Genomic DNA, 19,024 nt, shown 5'->3' with positions numbered 1-19,024 from the left:
TTCTGTTAAATTAAATAAAAAAAAGGGAATCTGTAAAACTTCAGAAACCTTACAATTTCCACGAGTTTTAAAAAGTCTGTAAATGCGTCTCAAAATTGCTCAGATTTTGAAACGCGTTGAAAATGGAAATTAACTAACCCCCGCTTTATTACATAGTTCACATTTTTTATGTCTCATGAATATATAAATCTAAAAACAAAGGTCCGATTTAAACGTGGTTCATCAACAATCACCATAAGAAGGCATCTCAAGCTGCGGAAATGTAAATATCGAGCCTGCGAGTGGACCGTGAAGGCATCACAAAACTCTTCTGCCAGGCTACTTGTTAATCGTGACAGAGCGGCAGAGTTCAGAGTTACCGATGCAGGAAGGTGTGAACTTCTGTCAAAAGCTAGAGCAATATCTCTATCGGATAAACTGGACACTTCTATTTACTTCTGTGATTCCACCAGTGGACGCAGCATCCACTTTTCAATTTGTAAGTCCTATGTTTTCCTTTTTCTATACTTTTATATGTGAACGTTGATGTGAAGGGCAGCACCCGTGTGACCCAGACATGGCTGAGGCGCCCCCACCACAGGTACAGCCTGTCGATATTGACCCGGACTTTGAGCCCCTGCCCCGCCCGCGGTCCTGCACCTGGCCCCTGCACCGCCCGGAGCTCGTCGACCCCGCCGGGTCCAACACATCCTCCCCGGCGCCGTCGGTGCAGCAGGAGCCCGGAGGAAATGCGGAGTTCATCAGCAGCCTCGGCTTGTTGGAAGAGAACTATGAAGAATACGCAGAGGATAAAGCACATTGCCATGTTTTTCACCACCACCATCCTCATCATCATCTGCAGCAGCAGCAGCAGCAGCAGCAGCAGCAGCTGCTGCCGGGTCCCCAGCTGCCGCCTCAGCAACAGGTGTCTCCTTCAGGGGTCCCACCCTTGGGCTCCTCCGGTCAGAGGAAGATCAGCTCGTCCCGTCGCAACGCCTGGGGTAACATGTCCTACGCTGACCTCATCACCAAAGCCATAGACAGTTCACCCGAGAAGAGGCTGACCCTGTCTCAGATCTACGACTGGATGGTGAAGAGTGTGCCCTACTTCAAGGATAAGGGAGACAGCAACAGCTCTGCGGGCTGGAAGGTGAGATTATTACCGCGTGTGTGAGAGCTGAGACGTCTTTATGACGGACGAGCTTTAGTGATGCTGACAGCAGAGGTTTTAACAGGAGCGCATCTAGATTGATTACCGACTAACCAAAGCCATGAAAAAAATCAGTGTTGTTATCTTCCTTGTTAAAATATTCTCACCACATTCAACTCTTTCACACTTTAACTTATGTATTTGTATATTTGGTATTTTATGTGCTAGATCATTAAAGTAGGGCATAAATGAGTGGTAGACAGAATAAAGAGTTTGAAACTGTAAATAGTTAAGTGTCATATATTTGTCTTTACCCCCGTTTACTTTGGGACCTCAAAGTAAAATCACTCAGCAGCTTTCAGAAAACAGAGTTTATCTGTGAAATTTAAAAAGAGCAGATAGTATAAAGAAGCAGCTCATTGCAGATCTGGAGGAGCTGCAGACATTCACTTCTCAGGTGGGCGAACATGTCTATTTGTTATGCTCTTCAGAAATCCAGCTTTTGTGAAAGAGCAGAAGAAAGCCATGAAGAAATCTAAAAGAGATCCCGTTGGAATTTAGCTTTCTGCCAGAATTTTACTTTTTGGTAGCAAAAAGCTCTTTCAAAAAAACCATCATATCTACATGATACACATTACCCAGGGTGAAACCTGGAGGCAGCAGCAGCAGCATCGTGCTGTTGAGACGCTTTTCTTCTGAAGTAGGTCAGAGTTGGTGGGAGGAGGACTTGATGAAATCTGGTTTCCACATGTATGGAAAACCTGTTGCCCTCCGAAAAAAACCTGGAAGGCAGGCATGTCAACTTGTCTGCACAAACATCCATTATTATTATGTTTTTAATACTGTCCCTCCTGGTGAGGAAATTACTCAGCAATGATAACGAGATAGAAATGAACCAGCAGACGAAAGTCGAAGGTGGGCAAAAATGATGAGGCGTGTTAAAGCCTGCAATCAAACCGTGAGTCAAATTTACGTTCTGGCCTCACAGCGCTTCCCGCAACCTTCTTGCAATCGAGTGAGATGTAATTTCAAAGCTGTCAGGAAATGCCTTTGGGAAACCTCAAGCAAATATAGTCTCCATTGTTTAGCACCCGCATGTGAAAAACTTGATCGCCTCTCATGCTATGACTTATGGCTCCCCAACAGCTTCTTTCTCCTCCTTGTCTCAATCTGCACCTTTGTAGATGTAAAGGTGAACTGACTGATGGGAATGTAGATTTTTTTCTTCTTCTTCCTTTTTTTTTTTTGGTTCTATTAGAAGTTCCCTTGGCAATAACAGGAGGCGATGCAAACAACTCAATCAGCCTTGTGGAGTGTGTCAGAGGGGAAGAGGCAGGGGAAAGGAGGGGATGCTGGGAACGACGTCAAACATCCTCCATTCCTGAGTTGTGCACTCATATCTCTGCGTCCGTGTCTTCTAGAGTTTCCTCAGCGGATGCTAAAGCTTGGATAAAGGGATCCCCCCTCTTAATTCCATGGCTTCCTTTTATTTCATTGTGGCTTTGTGGTTTACTCTTCATCTCCACTGCATGTTTTTTTTCCCCCCTCTTATCTACCAGTGAATAATTTTCTTCGTCCATAGAATGTTTTCCTCTGTATTTTGAAGAAAAAAATTGAACTTGAATCATGTTTCACACTCCCTTAAAAACTAAAAGATAAATCTGGAAGGGATTTTTAATTTGTATTTTTTTTTATCAAGAACAACCCCCCCCCCTCCAAGCCTACCTGTTTAATGTCAAATCAACACATCTTTCTTTCAGTCTCTGCATTCCTGAATCTTGGCACTCCCGGCAGGCTTAGGAACCACAGGCTGATAGTTATTTTTGCACTTCCCTGTTAAAAAAACACTAAAGTCCCCCCACAATGAACTATGATGCATTTCCTGGTGAGTGGATGGAAAACAGGGCCATGTGTTAACGTCTCCAAGCCGGCAAAACATGAGCACCACTGCTGGACAAAACAAAGGGGATCAGATGGAGCGTGTAGCGCCTTGCATGTACGCTTTGAAGTCGCTCACATTTTTCACATTTCATCCATACATCTGCATGTATTTTATTGGGGTTTTAATTTTTGGGTTTTTTTTTTTTTTCGGTTACTGCAACACAGTCTTTTGCATGTTAACCAAAAACTGAATTTTTATTTCTTCAAATATGCTACACAGCTGAAATCTTGTTGATAAATAGATTAATTTTGATTTTCGCACTTTTAATTAGGGGTATAACTGTAAAGGGTTGATGTGGGTGATAAAGATGTTGAATTTTATGGAATATTTTTATGGTGCTACTGTGATAATGATAAGTTGTGATAAAAAAAAATCTATTCATTACAAATTGTCTTAGGAAACTGTGCACAGCATTCATAGCTCTGTAAACATACTGCGTTTGAAAAACATAAACTTTTGAAACAGGCTTCTTCAGGACGCCACTTACTAAACGAAGGGTAATTTATATCAGTAAGCTGCACATTCAGCACATCTAATCATATGTTTTATTCACTGTTATCTATTGATGCTCTTGTTGCACAAAAAATGGGCGAAATTGTGAAAGTAACATTTAAAATAAAATAGTCAGCTTCGTTTTTTATTGAACATCGTTATAATTGGAGTTTATCAAGATAACAATGAATTTGACGAATATTAAATGATATGATAAAATCCCACACCTAATAAAGGGGGGGGTAAATATTGGTGTGCCACACTTTCCAGATTCTTAAGATTAGAGAATGGTGAAAGCACATCCACTTCATATCCTCTCCACAATTATGCGATATTATGAGGCACTGTGCATATTAAAACAAACGTGTTTTCAGGCCATTTGTTCGTTTTATTCCGTGTCCCTTTTCTTTACACACACTTAAAGAAATGTCTGGCCTGCTGCGTCTCCCGATGAATCCCCTGTGGTGGCGGATGGAGAAAAGCCAGTGACCTCAGGGTGGGTGGAGGGCGTCAGGTTTTTAGCCCCTGTGATTAACCCAATCTAAACTGGCGATGGGTGGAGCGCAGGACGCGGGCGATGCCGGTGCCTTTACAGCTTCCTGTCCCCCCCCACCTCGCTCTCCTGTCATGGAGATTTCTTTGTTTTCTTTCTAAAAATTGCTGCGGCAGCTAAGCGATCGCGATACCTTTGCCACAAGCGACGGCCCCAGGGACCTCGCAGGCGGGCGGTGGAGGGGGGAGGTGGGCTTCCCCTGGGATGTCGGCGGCTCTGTGAGGTGCCCGGGTTCAGCATGCAGCAGACGTTGAGCGCTTCACTGGTACTGTTTTTCTCAACGAACTGTGACGTTGATGGAAAAGGAAGTGGCACCCTTGAGTTCAACAGGCACCCGTTTGTTTTTAATCGAAGCATTTTTTTCTATACGTAGTTCCTCAAACTTTTTTTAAATTTTTTTTATGCCGGTTTGGATTAGCGGCAGCAGAGGAATGAGGATAAATCCCTACATGGATTTGGTGGCAGCTTGCAGAATGTGTTATGAAATAGTTTATCTCTCATCTGGCATAGGCGTCAAGAGGGCCCCTCAACTACAGATCTGTGCTGTCTGGTGCCAAATATTTGCGTACACTTGCTGTGGAAACTAATGGTAGATAAGCCTGAAAGTATTTATTCAGGAAGAGGTGAGTTACCCAGTGGAAAAGCTCCACTTTTTAACAACACCCCATACATAAACAAGCTACAGCTGATGAAAGCAGCTTTTACTGGCTTTGCAAAAGTTAGCAAAACCTGAACAGTGTTTTCAGTTTAAGGGAAATCTGAAGCTCTGCTTCAATGGAAAATATTCGTGTATTTAAATTAACCTTCATAGCAAGTTTACTCTATGAATATACATTCCAGTAACAATAGCATTTCCACTGCAACCACAGGTTTCAGTTTATTTTACTGGGATTTTATGTGATGGAATACCAAAAAAGCAACATTGTGAAGTGGAAAGACACTGATACATAGCTACGCATTAAAAAAGCACCTTGATAATTATGGCATAATTCTGGTGTCAGCACGCTTTTGTCTGATAGCCATGAATAAAATCCAGTCCAACTAATTGCAAGGTTTCCCCCAGAAAGGTTGCTAAGCCCTGAGTTGAGGGCCCTCAGGGAGACATTCATCCAGCGGCCCCCTGCTAAGAAACTTGAAAATATCACTTGATAATTATGTGTTAATGGAAGACTGGAAGATTAATATCTGAACATCAACTATAAAATCTTAAAAATGCAAACATAAAAAAAAAAAAATTGGGGGGCGGAGGCACAAGTAAAGCCTGGTGGCCCGCCAGGCTTATAATACACTGGGGGAAACCCTGAATTGTCTTCAGAGGTCAGCCAATTAGTAAGTAGAGTGCAGAGACGTTTGAAGCAAGGTTATGATATAAAACAATATTCTACATGTTTGTGGAGCGCTCTTCAAATCCATTAGGCAGGATAATCCGTTGTTGACAGGCCAATATCTTTTAGCACAGAAGCTCAGCCATTGTCCAAAGAAAACCATAAGAAGTCTTATTTTCAGTTTACCATGAGTTCTGTAGGGGAAAAAAGCAAACATTTGGAAGAAGGTTCTCTGATCAAATTACATCAGGAACATGATGAGTGACAGCACCACCCAACTACACCATCAGTTATGGTAGTGGTTGCATCATGCTGTGGGGAAGGTAGTCAGAGTTAATGGATAGATGGAAGGAAAACCTGCTGCAGGCTGTAAAAGACACTGAGGTGAAGATTCACCTTTTTCACACCAAAGTGGCAAATGCACACAGCAGATTTTCATTTAGAAAAAGTTTGCAAGCGATTCACTTTTTTTTCCCCCTTCCACTACATAATTAAACTACTTCTGCACTACTTTATGTTGGTCTATCACATAAAACCCTTCTTAAGACCTCCAACAAAACTATATCACCAACATAAACAGATTAAAAAAAAGATGAGAACAGCTCTCGGTCTTGAAGACTTTTAAAGAGGAGTGAGTTTAACTTGGGAGGAGAAAAAGGAGCAGTCAGCTGACTCGTCTCTAACCAAACTCACTGTCTACACGTGTGAGTCGGAGAAATCTGTGGTATGTGGATCTTTACATTGTCATCCAGCCTGTACGGGATGACAATCCCCTACTGTGTTCTCTGTTTTTAGCAAAACAAACTTGGCCTTAAATGTACTGTGTCGGTGAAATGCATGGATCCAGAAGTTGTTTGGGTTTTGTTGCCCTTTGTTACCAAGATTGTGGTCATATCTTAAAGAAGATCTCCTTTGTCTGCCTCTTCTTTATCAGTAGTTGAACTCAAAATATGAAGCTCTTCGTTCTTTTATACCATTTGTCTGAGGAAACAGGTCACTCCTTTTGATGCTCGGTGTTAATGAAGCCGTCTGCTTTTGTCCTTGGAGTTGTCAGAACGCGACGGGCTGCTCTCTCGCTTCAGCAAGCTTTTTTATTTTTTTTACCGCCCTGCAACAGACAACTCAGGTCCCACGCTTACGCATCCGGGGTCAGAGGAGAGAAGGGGGTGGGGTGCACAGGAAGACTGTGTCAGGAAGTGGCTTGTCCTTTCACTGTAATCGTCACGTTTTGTGCTTTACTATTCTTTTATTTGCCTCAGATTTCTGGAAGCTTTGTAGTGGCCGGTAGATGCTACAAGATGGCTCTGATTCAGCACATTTCCGCCTTAAATCAACAGAGTACTGACGCAAAACAGCAACTTTTTACAAATTAGATTTATAAAATTTATTTATTTTTTGGTCCAATGCGTTTGTTTATGCAACATGTTATAAAAAAAAGGATGCAGTGGTGTAAAAAAAGTATTTTTCCTCCTACAGATCTTTTTTTTGTCACGTTTTAGATGATCACAAATTTTTATATCAGACAAATAAATACAAAAATAACTACTAAATGTGCAGTGTGAAGAGCTCATGCCACAGCATCTCGGCCCTGGCCTAGGCCAGGACTTTGACTAGGACATGCCCAAACCATCATTTTGTTCTTTTTGAGGCATTCAGATCTGTACTTTGGACCATTTTCCTTCTGCTTAACCCAAGTGAACAGATCACGATTCTGATGATAACTGGTAGAGAGCAGTATTCATTGTTCCATCAGCTAAAGCAAGTCGTCCAGGTACGCAAAGCAGCACCAGATGTTGTCACAAAAGTATTAGGATTCAATACGATGGTTTTGACAAATGCAAGACGGGCATTTACGTCCGTCATGGATGTTATTTCTTAGATCTTATTGCTGTAACAGAAAAGAAAAGGCTTTCTAACCCTTTCCAGAAACATGCACTTAAATGACATTGGTCTCTGTGTGCTTGAGTTTCTTTTGAGTGGAGCATACTGTGTAACATTTTGAGATCTTTTAGTCATATTGCCAATCCTATTTAGGTAATTTATTGATTCCTTTACCATAAATGAAGATCTCTGCACGGTCAAGCATCAATTTTACAGTTATAGGCAATTATTACTGTATCAGTAACACCTTAGTCAACCAATTTTCCCTACCAACTCATAAGTTCTGAATCCAGTCTACTTCTCTACTTCATTAATTCACCGGTGCTTTGCATTTGAAACATGAACAATCGTTCACCATTTCCTCATTTTCTAGAACTGTTGATTGGCAGTTTTTAGTCAAAAACTGTAAAGTACATAATGCACGCATTGTTGACATAAAACAATAAAGTATTGAAAGAAAAGGCTGCAAGAGCGTAAGATAAAAGGGAAGTGGCACAACTACATGTTTGTTTGTCTTAGCTTGATAGTTAGCTAGTTAGCTATCTATAGCTATATGACCAGGGCTGCTGCAATGAGCAGTAAATAAACTAATCACATGATAAATTGAAACTAGCTCAATAATTCCCATTTGCATGATTTATAGTTTTCTTCTTTTCTCTCTTGCTACCAAAAACTAGATTGCAAAAATCTTCAGTCTTGCTATTTGATCTCAACTAGCCCTTTTTTGGAAGTTCAGCTTTGTTTGCAGTGGGGGCGGGGGGTAGAATCGGCGGACAAACATGCGCCAACGGGGACATTTTTTTAGGTCTGAAAAGTAGGACATGTCCGGGAAAAAGAGGACGTCTGGTCACCCTACTCACAACAATATTATGGTTTATCATAATAACTTATGGGGCAATTTATTGCTTAAATTATACTTATACTTAAATTATACGATTTATACTTAAATTACTCATTGTAATAGGTCTATATATATTTATATCTATATATGTATAGATTCATAACAACAGCTAGCTACGGAGCTAGCTACGGAGCTAGCTACAGAAGATTTCACCTGTTTTCTGTTATGAATAATTAAGTAAAAGCCCCCATCATATACACAAAACCAACTTCCTAATTTGAGAGGCTGCAGCTCTCCAGCAGTCCGTCCCCTGAGAACTCCTCTGTCCTGTCTGTGGTTTGGTTCTGGTGTTCTGTAGCATGTTTGGATTAATTGCAAGTGAGGCCACTTTCACTGTGGTTGCACCTGTTGCTGCAACTGGGCCCTGTTTGTGTACTTATCCTGTGACCGTTACTGCAAGCCTCATGCTTCGCTACACAAGAAACAGCAGCTGTGTCACTTGGGTTGTTTTGAAGTCCAGCGTGAGGAATCCTTTGATGCAGGAGCAGCTCCACCTGACAATATCTGATCGCAGATGATGCAGGGGTCACTGGGTGGCTTTGAGGTCAGAGAGCTCTGGACTGAAATTGAAAGTAAAAATAAAAAAATAGTTTGAAATTATTTGTACCCAAATAAAAACGTGAAAATATGAAATAAATTAGTATTTGTCCCCCCAATAAATGAACACTTTCTATCGCCACCTTTTGCTGAAGCTACAACTGAAACTCCTTTGCATAGTTTGCACAACTGGTTAATTACAATAATAACTTTATTATAAATAACTCCTTAGAAACTTTGGACAGTTTCTAAGGAGAGCATGTCAATAGAAAACTTATATCTTGGCACAGATTTTTAATTGGAAATGGGGCTGGACTTTGGCTAAGTATTTTTGTAGAGTTGTCCTGTTGGAGAATCAAGAACTAAGATCATAACTGAGGCTAGTAAGTAAGACCTGCAGTGCTTTAGATGTTATCCTGACTTGTAAATTGGAAATAGGGCTGGACTTTGACTGGATCATTCTGACATATAAATGTACGTGGATCCAAACCACTGGGCCTTTGTTGTTGTTATCCTGGTTTAGAGTGAATCTCTGTCTGAGTCCTCTGAAGCCTCTGATGAGTCTTTTCCCAAGATTGCCCAGCAGTTGTCTCCATCTGCGCCTACTCAAGAAAAGCATCTCTACATCTCTACAGCATCATTCTGCCTCCACTGCGTTTTATAGTTGTGATGGGGATTTAAATCCGATGTGCAGTTTTAATATTTTAGCACAAGCCCCATTTTGTATTTGGCCAAAAATTACATTTTGGCCTCACGTCACCATGGTGACCTCTTCCTTCTAGTTGTGTCTATGACATGCTATGAAACATAAAGGGAGTTGGTTGCAGTTTTTTATTTAAGGGTAAACAGAGTAAAGGAGACAGGAACATATATGGAGACCGCACTTTTCAGATTTTAATTTGTTGAAAAAATTGCCTTTTTCCTTTGCTTCCTGTTGGTCTGTCACATAAAGTCTAAATAAATCAGGTTGGAATTCAGGGCTCTAATCAGACAAACTTGGCTTACATTCAGGTAAATATTCCGCTCTGTGAACGGTGCATATCTCAAAGTCCATTAAAAATGAGGCCCACATGATTAGAGAGATGTGTGGCAACAATAAAACCGGCCACCTCAGGTCAGCCTTTCATAATTTGTGTGCGGCGCTCTTGAATTAGTGGAGCAGTGAGGATGTCTTTTGTTCTCAAAGGGCTGAGGTGAGGTCTGTCAAGGACGAGGATTATCCCTGGCCAAGGGAGCCCCTCTGAGGTGTGCAGTCATGCAGCCCATGATCTACAGGGGCCACAGATCTCAGCCCTGGTTCAGCAACACATGCCTCCTGGTTGATAGAATGAAAGTCAGTGTGCAGACTAACTTCGTGCTGCAAACTGCTGAGATCTCAGGTTCTCCAATAATGACTCATTTCCTGTCGTCAGTTACAGATTGAGATCATCTAAAAAGGGGAAGAAAATGGAGAAAAGGTCACGAATGGACCGAACAAATGTCAGAATTAGCTCTGCATTTTGTGACTGTGTAGAAAGTGAGAACTCCACCTTTGGTGTGCAGGATGTCCTCTGACACAGGAAGCCTTATTTTTCAAAAAAGGAGTCCGTGGAATAGAAGGGGTGGGGTCGTCGGGGCTGTCACGGTGAGTCACAAAACAGGTCAACGCGCCACCCTTCGGACTACTCTGCTCCTTTCTGCGGCTTTTCCATGCAACCTGTTTGCATGTCTCAGTCAGCGCTGGGCCGAGGAGCTCATGTTCAGCACAACGAACTCAGTGACCCCACTTCTGCAGGCTGAAAACATTCTGTGTCTTTTTCACCCTCCCTCACCATCTTCGCTGCGAACTCTGTAACCTCTCCTTACTCTGTAGAAATCCCCATTGTGCCTAAATCCTCTTTAGGTGAATGCGTAGGTTGACGTTGAACGCCGTTCTTGGGGGATTAGTCTGAATTTAACAACGTTCAAACAAAGTTTTGATATTTTGCAAACGCGTAATTTAAGTTTTTTTTTTTTTTTTAAATCATCAGATGTGGGTCGTTATGTTGACTAGAACCTTATGTAGGACCAAGATTCAAATAACCCGCCTGTAGGTTCAACTTTATCTCCATTCTTTTTGCATCCCTGTTGAATGCTGCGGTTGACGACATCTGGCTTTACTAAAGGCTCACATGGTTATTTAGGGGAAATTCCCTGCTGGTACATGTTGTGTTGTATGTTAGTCTGTCATTACACCCACCGTCCAGAGCGTCAAGATTTCATATCGGGACCCTGTTTTGTCTACAGAGGGCTGTGCTGCTTGTCTTTCGCTCTTTCAACTCACTCACTGAGTTTTGCCACAGGAGGATCATCTGAGTCATTTTTAGGGCTCCTAACATAACATTAAAGAAAAGGATTTGAATGTTGGCTTTAGTTGTGTAGATGCTCTGACAAAGACAAATGTGACCACATACAAAGAAAGAGACGTAGTTGTTCCAAACTAATCCGAATTCGTGCTTTACCTGTCAAAGTTTGACAAATATGATATATGATTTGTATTCTTAGCTTAAAATTAGCTTCCTTTTTCAGTTTATTTCTGAAGACATAAGTGAGGGATACGACGTGCAAAACAAACACATCATTAAACCATCGGAAGTGGCTCATAATCATGAAACGGAGGGAAAAGGCATCAGTTCAAAACGTTTGATTGTCAAAAATCAGAAACGTGTGGTGTGCATTTGTATTAAGCCAATTTACCCCTTAATGAAATCCAGTGCAGCCAATTTGCCGTTAGAAGTCACAAAACGGATGAAAGTCATGAGTAGACGTGCGGAGCAGTATAGGAAGAAAATCATTGTTAAAAAAAAGTCATAAGACGTCTTTTGCAAATTGCCTCAAGCTAATTCTGGGCAGAGCAAACAAATTGATGAAGGTGCTCTGGAAGGAGATGATGCATTTTTAAGCTTGCTTAAAATGTGCAACAAAAATGTTTCACTTCATATCAAACTTAACATATTTCCATGAAATCTCGGCATCATGTGGAGGAAATGGTTTTCTTTAGCTGCTAATCAACAGTCTGTTGTCTTTCAGTGTTACGTTGATTTTTGTTCTTTTCTGCTTCGACCATCATGGCTTCCAGCAAACGTCTCCTTTTTATGACAAATCTTATTTGTGTTTGCAGCACCAGGCACTTCAAAATGCTTTATGATCCTCCAAAGAAAATAAATACGTCATTTAGACAGGCAGTTTGGCACTCTTTGACCAAAAACTAAATATCAATATAAATATCAATCAATAATTTTCCTGAGCTTAATTTGTTTCTCGTATTTTTTCTGTCCAGAACTCCATCCGACACAACCTGTCGCTGCACAGCCGCTTCGTGCGCATACAGAATGAAGGGACGGGGAAAAGCTCCTGGTGGATGCTGAATCCTGAAGGAGGAAAGAACGGAAAGTCGCCTCGACGCCGAGCCGTCTCCATGGACAACAACAATAAATTTATCAAGAGTAAAGGAAGAGCCACAAAGAAAAAGGTATGAGGTTTTTGACAAACAGCAAAACTCTGTTATTAAGACGGCCTGTGGGAGGTTCTCATGCGTTTTTCTGTCCTCAGATGTCTTTACAGGAAGGCGTGGAGGGGGAAGGAAGCAGCCCAGGCTCCCAGTACTGTAACTGGCTGGGAAGCCCAAACTCCCACAACAGCGAGGACTTTGAAGCCTGGAGCTCTTTCAGAACCCGCACCAGCTCCGACGCCAGCACTCTGAGTGGACGCCGTTCTCCGTTTCCTTCTGAGAAGGAGGATCTCGTGGAGTCTGACGGACACATGTTGTTCCCCGCCACATCTGGGACCAAGATAACTTCCAGCCTTCCCAGCCTCTCCGAGGTGTCTGGACCCATGGTCCAACACGGCTCTGAAAGAGTCATGGAGAGCTTGCTGGATAACCTCCACCTGCTGTCTCCTAAAGCCCCCCAGCATGGCTCAGACTCGCCTCGTTCCCCGAACAACGCCGGGCTTCAGAGCGGCTCCTACGGCTCTGCTGGCATGAGCCAGGACTACAGTAAGTGCATGTACAGCCAGGTGAGGCTGAACTCTCTGTCGCCCGTTCCCATGCAGACACTTCCACAGAACAAGCCTGGATTTGGAGGTTATGAGAACCAGTACATCTGTCCAGCCGGACTCCTCAAAGAGCTACTGACCACTGATGCAGGCTCCAGTAGAGACATAATGCCTTCCAGTGACAGAAGGGTGTCTGACACTGGAAGGGTAAGTAGTCTCATGTCCGCTTACAGCAGTCACAACCATATAGCGAGACATCCTGGTATTAAAATAATTACCCCTCTTCAGAGTCACCCAGGTCTACACGTAAACCCACAATCTATACATAGCCAAGGTCCTGCTCCCTCAAGAGACTTGAATAGTTGCAACATGATACCCTTGGCTAGCCTGACTACTGTCTCAGGGGCTCCCCAACGACTGAACAGGCTGAGGACTTGCATGCAGCCTCCGCAAGGACATCTAGCACACACTAATGACTTTTCAGCGAGCTACACCAACAGCTACAAGGAACTGAACTTGGTTCACCCTCACAGCCATCATCAGGAGCGGCTACCCAGCGACCTGGACAACATGCCCATAGAGAGGTTGGAATGTGACCTGGAGTCGGTCCTCCATGACACCCTCATGGACGGCGGGGCGCTAGACTTTAATTTCGACCCTGCAGCTGGATTTCCCCAAAGAGTGAAGAGCACCTCGCACAGCTGGGTGTCTGGTTAGGATTCGTAAGTGGAAGAAAAAGAGGAGGAATTAGTGCCACCTTGGATGGTAGCATGCAAGGGGAATGTGTTAATATAGAAATCGTTCTTCTCTACATAACATTATTAAGAAAAGCATCCCTCTACTGTATAATATTTAAGACTAAACTGTATAATAAGCATCTTGTTGTAGAGATTAAAGCTAATATGAAATGAGATGCTGAACTGTTAGGAAGACATTGCTGCATAAGCCAATAAATAAGACTTGTGTACATTTTTTTGTTAAAATTGAAAACAAATATAGTTTTGTTTTTTTACTATAACATACAAAAAGTCTGAAGACTTTTCATTCTGACCACCACAGTGAGGTTTAGAAAAGTTTAGCTGTCATTTGCCCATCAATAGGAACTTGAGGGACTTTAAAGCACAAGAGTTCAAAATTTAAAGTTACATAAAAACATATTACTAAACTCTTGACAGGCTTTTATTGACCAATAGATGATGGTGAAATTTACCTATAAATGTTTAGCAGTTAAGGATCCAGATGTGTGTAGAGTATATTTAAGAAGTTTTAGCACCATGAAATTTAGGGGAAATCACCAGAATATCAAAGTAATAAAATTTGAAAATAACAAAACGAAAGAAATGAAGTTAAACTGGACTTAGGAAGATGTAACCCAACATCACTCTGCCCAGACACAATATTACAGTGAAATGTTTCTAAATCCATAATCTCCTCCCTCAAGCTGCTGTCACACTGTTTCTTATTTTTCCATGTTTGCTGATATTTAGACATTTGGCTCAAAATGCGAAAAAAATGATGCACGTTTTGCGAAACATCAATCATCACAACCGTGAAGCATGAACTACTGTTCTGTATAGTGCAGGCGCATCGGTATGAAGGATGTAAATATTAGTCTGCTACTGCATAAGGACATAGTATGTTGCCTTTGCTGAGATTTCACTCTCTTGTTCTTTTTCTTCAGTGCCTGATAACGCCCTGACCATCTAGAGACAAAAGTCTGATTCACTGTATGCAGTCCGTAAGTTGTTTCTGAGTGGTCAAAGAAGCAGAAATACTCAGAAAAATAAGTCAGAGTCTCCTCTAGTTTGGCATACCAAATAGTAAATCTTCACCAGCGCAGACCGAGCTTCTGCACATCATGTCACGTAACGATTAAGTAACATTATTATTGACTCATTGCTGCAGAATATGCATTTTACACTAGCAGACGCAAATAAAGTCAAAGGTTTAGCGTTATTTAATCAAAGCTACGTTACGTAAGCCGCTAAATTTTGAGAACCCCCTGCAGCCAGTCAACCAACCTTCATGGACGGAAACAAAGCTGGTTGCAAACATCAGAACACTTTAGTGACGTCTTTAACTTAAAATGCTTTCAGTGCTCTACATGAAAATCAAAAAACATCTTATTTTCCAGTGGACATCATAAAACAGGATTTCTGAAATTAATCCAGCATTTGTACATTTTGAGTGAAGGTATTTATTCTTTATTTCATATTTAGAGATGATAGATTCCCCCTTTGTGTTTTACTGGTGTGGAGATACATGTGATTCTGCTGTCTGTGCAAAAGGGTGAATCGCATTAGAGGTGCTTTTGTTGTTTTTCATTTATATCAAACCTCTTTCAACAACATAATGTATGTATTATATTTTGAAGAAGTTGCATATATTTCAATCATTTGTGATTGTTTTTTCTCTTATATGTAATTATGTTTTATGCAGTAAATAATTGTTGTTTTGTCAGTAATGGTTTTCTTGTTAATAGGTCATTTTAGACAAACGGTAAAGGTGATTTTTTTTGTAAACTTGTTTCGACACGTTTTTTTTTTAGAAATTTTAAAAAGACTGAAAAGGTGAAATGTTTGATTTATTCTCTCTGATGCAGTGAGAAAAATTGTTTATGATGTTGAAGGCAGCATTCATAGAATCAGACACGGTCCAACAACGTTCAGTCAACATCATTAAGGACAGATTGTTGATTAAATGTTGTGCCAAATAGTTGCTCAAGTAAACCTGAACGTGATTGCTTCTCTGTGCCTTCACTGTCTCACAGACATCGACTCTTCTACGAATTTGTTTATAAATTTTAAGAAACTTTACTTCTAATTGAACCAGAATACAGTTAAGGATGCATCACACCTGGTTGTTTACATATTTCAGTCTAAACTACAGAAATGCATATGTGAACCATCATACCTCGAAATGTTTTACCTCTTAAATGTCGAAGAGATTTTCCTGCTGTTTTCCTCAATAAGTCGGGTTTTTATTTTGCACTCATTTTTGACTTATTGTGTTGCATAATTACATGGTTTTCTGTCTTTTTTTTTCATTGATGAGATTTAAGTTACATTTCAGTGAGGCGTCATATCAATATTTATTCTCCATATAGGATTGTAGCCATCAACGTTTAATAGATATTATTATATTAACATTAAGTATAATTTGGCTTGAAATCAATAGTTCTGTTAAATATGAAACCATTTAACAAAACGTGAGAAAACAGTCAACAGAATAAGGAAAGATTTCATGATATTATATTTACTTTATTTGGGCGCAATTAATGTAAACATTTTATTACAATCATCTTCATTGCAGTTTGTGTTTATATCCTTCAGTACTTAAACTTGGTAAACTTGATAATAAATGGAAAAATCCAATCTGTGTGTCTTTCTTTATCATACAACACTTTTGATGCTGTTTACGCTCGGTCTGTTTGCACCACTGCATCCACAAAATATGAAAGAGAATATATTTATTTGCAGACTTCATTTCCTCTTCGGTCTGAAGTTATATTCGTAAACTCATCCACCCGTCCGTCTTCCTAAACGTTGCTGGTCTCTGCAGGTTCAGTAGTTACATCCTGACAACCGGAGAAATCATTTTTACTTAGATGTACAACAAAGTGATCAAAAATGGAGTGAAAGACATGGAAATTTAATTCTGTAGAAATCTATGCAGTCGCTTTACGCTTTGCTGTAAAAGAAAAAAAAAAAAGGTGATATTTGCATATGCACTTCCTCTCTGCATGACTCCTTTCCCTCCCAGTGTTCAGTGCGCAGGTTGTAGGTCACTGACCTTCAGGCTATTCTGGTGTACCATCGAATCAGTCTCCACAGTGGGAAAAAAAAGGTGAATTTTGAGTGTAAAAGATTTTTTTATTTTTTTTCCCCCTAGTCCTGATTTATAAATGTGGCACGCTGGTTTTCTTACCAACCCCAAGATATTTGCTGTGAATTTACATAATGACACGGAAGGATGATGGCAAAAACCGCAACTGGAACTCCAGATCAATCACCAGAAAGAAGAAAGACCATGACAAAAACAGAGAAAATGTGTGGAAAACGTCTCCTTTATTCTTAGATGTCTTAAACCTTCTTATTTTCTCCCCCAAAATATGTGAGACATTCGACCTTTTTACTCTCTACAGGATTTAGTAATGAGCTGATTCAAGCTCAGTTAGAAAAGGACAGTTTTCTTCTGCTCTGTCAAACTTAAACACAGAACAACACGTGTGGGTGAGGGTCTCCAGCGAAAGCAAACCTGAGTCATGAGACTTTTACCCTTACTAACCTCTCATTATGCGTTCATATGAAGTACAGTAAGTTAATTATCGATTCACTAAAAGAAAGAAAATATACTTCATCTACAATAGTTACAAGTACAAACCCACAGCGACTGAAAAGGTTTCGGCTCTTCCATGAATTTTGATCACTGTCAGGAAACATTCCCACTCCTTCCTATTCTGACTCACTTAAAAATGCTGGATGTATAAAAAAAGGTGAGATTTTTACTTGGGGATCTGGAGTCAAAGTGAGTTTTCTTGTGGAAAAAAAACAAGAAACTGACATGCAAAGTCACATATGAGATCAAGCAATCAGAGCACACTTTGGTTTACTGTATGCTAGAGGAAGCATGTGCTGCACATGAGGAAACTGCATGTCTCCACATGTGAAACATTTTCTGCCTTATTTCAGACGAGGAAATTATACTGGGTTGCGAAATATGAAACACGCGGGAAAATGTTCCCCACATAGAATTAAACAAGCTTTTCACATGTTATATGTTTCATATGTGACAGGGGAAAAGTGGAAGGGTGACTTTTTTCTGCTGTTGCAATCAGACAACTGTTGCTTCACTCAAACGACAGTGGTTGTGAGTGCGGTCTGGCTGCGTATTACCACAGAACTGACTTCCAAATAATGAGCCCACAATCAAGCAAAGACTCTACTACTACTCAGTCCTGATTATTGATTCATTTTATTGTCCATTGTCGATTTGTAGTGTTGTTGCATATTGAACGCATTAGAAGCAACAGAAATAGTTGCAGGAAGGCTGGAAGAGATAAAATCCCGTAGTTTTTATCTGGTGGTCTGATTGTATTGGCTGCAGCCCCCATGTTGTACTGCTGTGAAGTGTCATGCTGACCAGGCAAGCGCTTCCTCTGGGTCATACCGAGAGGCCTTCACAGCGCCTGACCCCTCTGTGGATGCTAAGGTTTGAAGGTTTCTTATTCAAGCAGCAGTTGCCTTGGGGCAAAATGTTCAATAGTGGTGATATGACTGACAAATGTGCTGGCATTTCTGGCTAACTAACTGGAAAAGAAGTTGAAGAGTAAGTGGCTGTAGCACTTTTTGCTAGTAGGTCAGGAGGTTTGACATCAGAACAGTCCAGTAGAACAAACCATTCCTCTCAATGTAACAACATGAAATGAAACAGCTACTTTCCGGCTTTCTTGTCTACTCATTTTCCCAACATCTAGAGGAGTAAAAAGGCAAATGTCACATAACGTGGAGAGCTAATTATCTTGTCAAAATTCAGGTCAGTCCAGCACTTTCTCTGGGATCTCATCTAAAACACTCTAAGTCAAAGTGACGGTAAAGCGAACAATCGTCTCATCTATGAACAAAGGAGATGATTGTTGATTTCAGGAGGAGCAGAGTTGGATCAAACCCTATCTCCGTCATGGGAGAAGAAGTGGAGGTGGCTGAGGAATGTGAATACCTCTGTGTTCGCCTGGACAAGAGACTGGCCTGGAGACGCAACAGTGAAGCCGTCTATAAGAGGAGATTGGACTTCTTGAGGAAGCTAAGACCCTTCAAGCTTCCTGATAGTTCTTTGGACAACTATAGAACCTCTGGAGATGATTACACAAAATCAAGAAAGTTATGGACAACCTTGATCAGCCCCTTCATGAGACTGTCTTGAGAAAACAGAGTATCTTCAGTCAGAGGCTTCTTCAGATTCGTTGTAACACAGATCGCTACAACAGTCTTTCCTGCCAACAGTCATCAACATCTTCAATAACTCTTTGAAGAATCCAAATTAATGAGCTACAACAACATTTAATTTCCCTTTGGGATTAATAAAGTAGTTTTGAATGTTGTTGACTGAATCCACTCAACAGCTCCCAGTCATTCAGCTCTGCAGAGGCCTGGTGTCGAGCCGTTCATTTGATTCAGGTGATGCCCTGCTGATGCTGGAGTTCATGCTGTGGGTAAGCTAGTTACTAACCAACAAAACCTTAGTTTCCAAA

At 41.0% G+C, this 19,024-nt stretch overlaps 1 protein-coding gene across 1 annotated transcript; it reads left to right on the top strand.

Annotated features, from left to right (window-relative positions):
* The first annotated feature begins 333 nt into the window (after positions 1-333).
* On the top strand, positions 334-16,148 carry LOC122845145 (forkhead box protein O1-B-like). Its single transcript, XM_044141225.1, has 3 exons — positions 334-1,129; positions 12,059-12,250; positions 12,331-16,148. Exons 1-3 carry the CDS (start codon positions 557-559, stop codon positions 13,489-13,491), a joined length of 1,926 nt encoding a protein of 641 aa, XP_043997160.1. The 5' UTR covers positions 334-556; the 3' UTR covers positions 13,492-16,148.
* The last annotated feature ends 2,876 nt before the right edge of the window (positions 16,149-19,024 follow it).

This window comes from Gambusia affinis, linkage group LG15 (genome assembly GCF_019740435.1).
Source record: "Gambusia affinis linkage group LG15, SWU_Gaff_1.0, whole genome shotgun sequence".
Lineage (NCBI taxonomy): Eukaryota > Metazoa > Chordata > Actinopteri > Cyprinodontiformes > Poeciliidae > Gambusia > Gambusia affinis.
The sequence above is the reverse complement of the archived record's forward strand: the minus strand, read 5'-3'. Positions and strand labels throughout refer to the sequence as shown.

Excerpts from the sequence above, each read along its gene's own strand:
- LOC122845145 (XM_044141225.1), top strand. The coding sequence starts at position 557 with ATGGCTGAGGCGCCCCCACCACAGGTACAGCCTGTCGATATTGACCCG. Across the intron at positions 1,130-12,058 it reads ACAGCTCTGCGGGCTGGAAG|AACTCCATCCGACACAACCT; the intron begins GTGAGATTATTA and ends TTTTCTGTCCAG. Across the intron at positions 12,251-12,330 it reads GAAGAGCCACAAAGAAAAAG|ATGTCTTTACAGGAAGGCGT; the intron begins GTATGAGGTTTT and ends TTCTGTCCTCAG.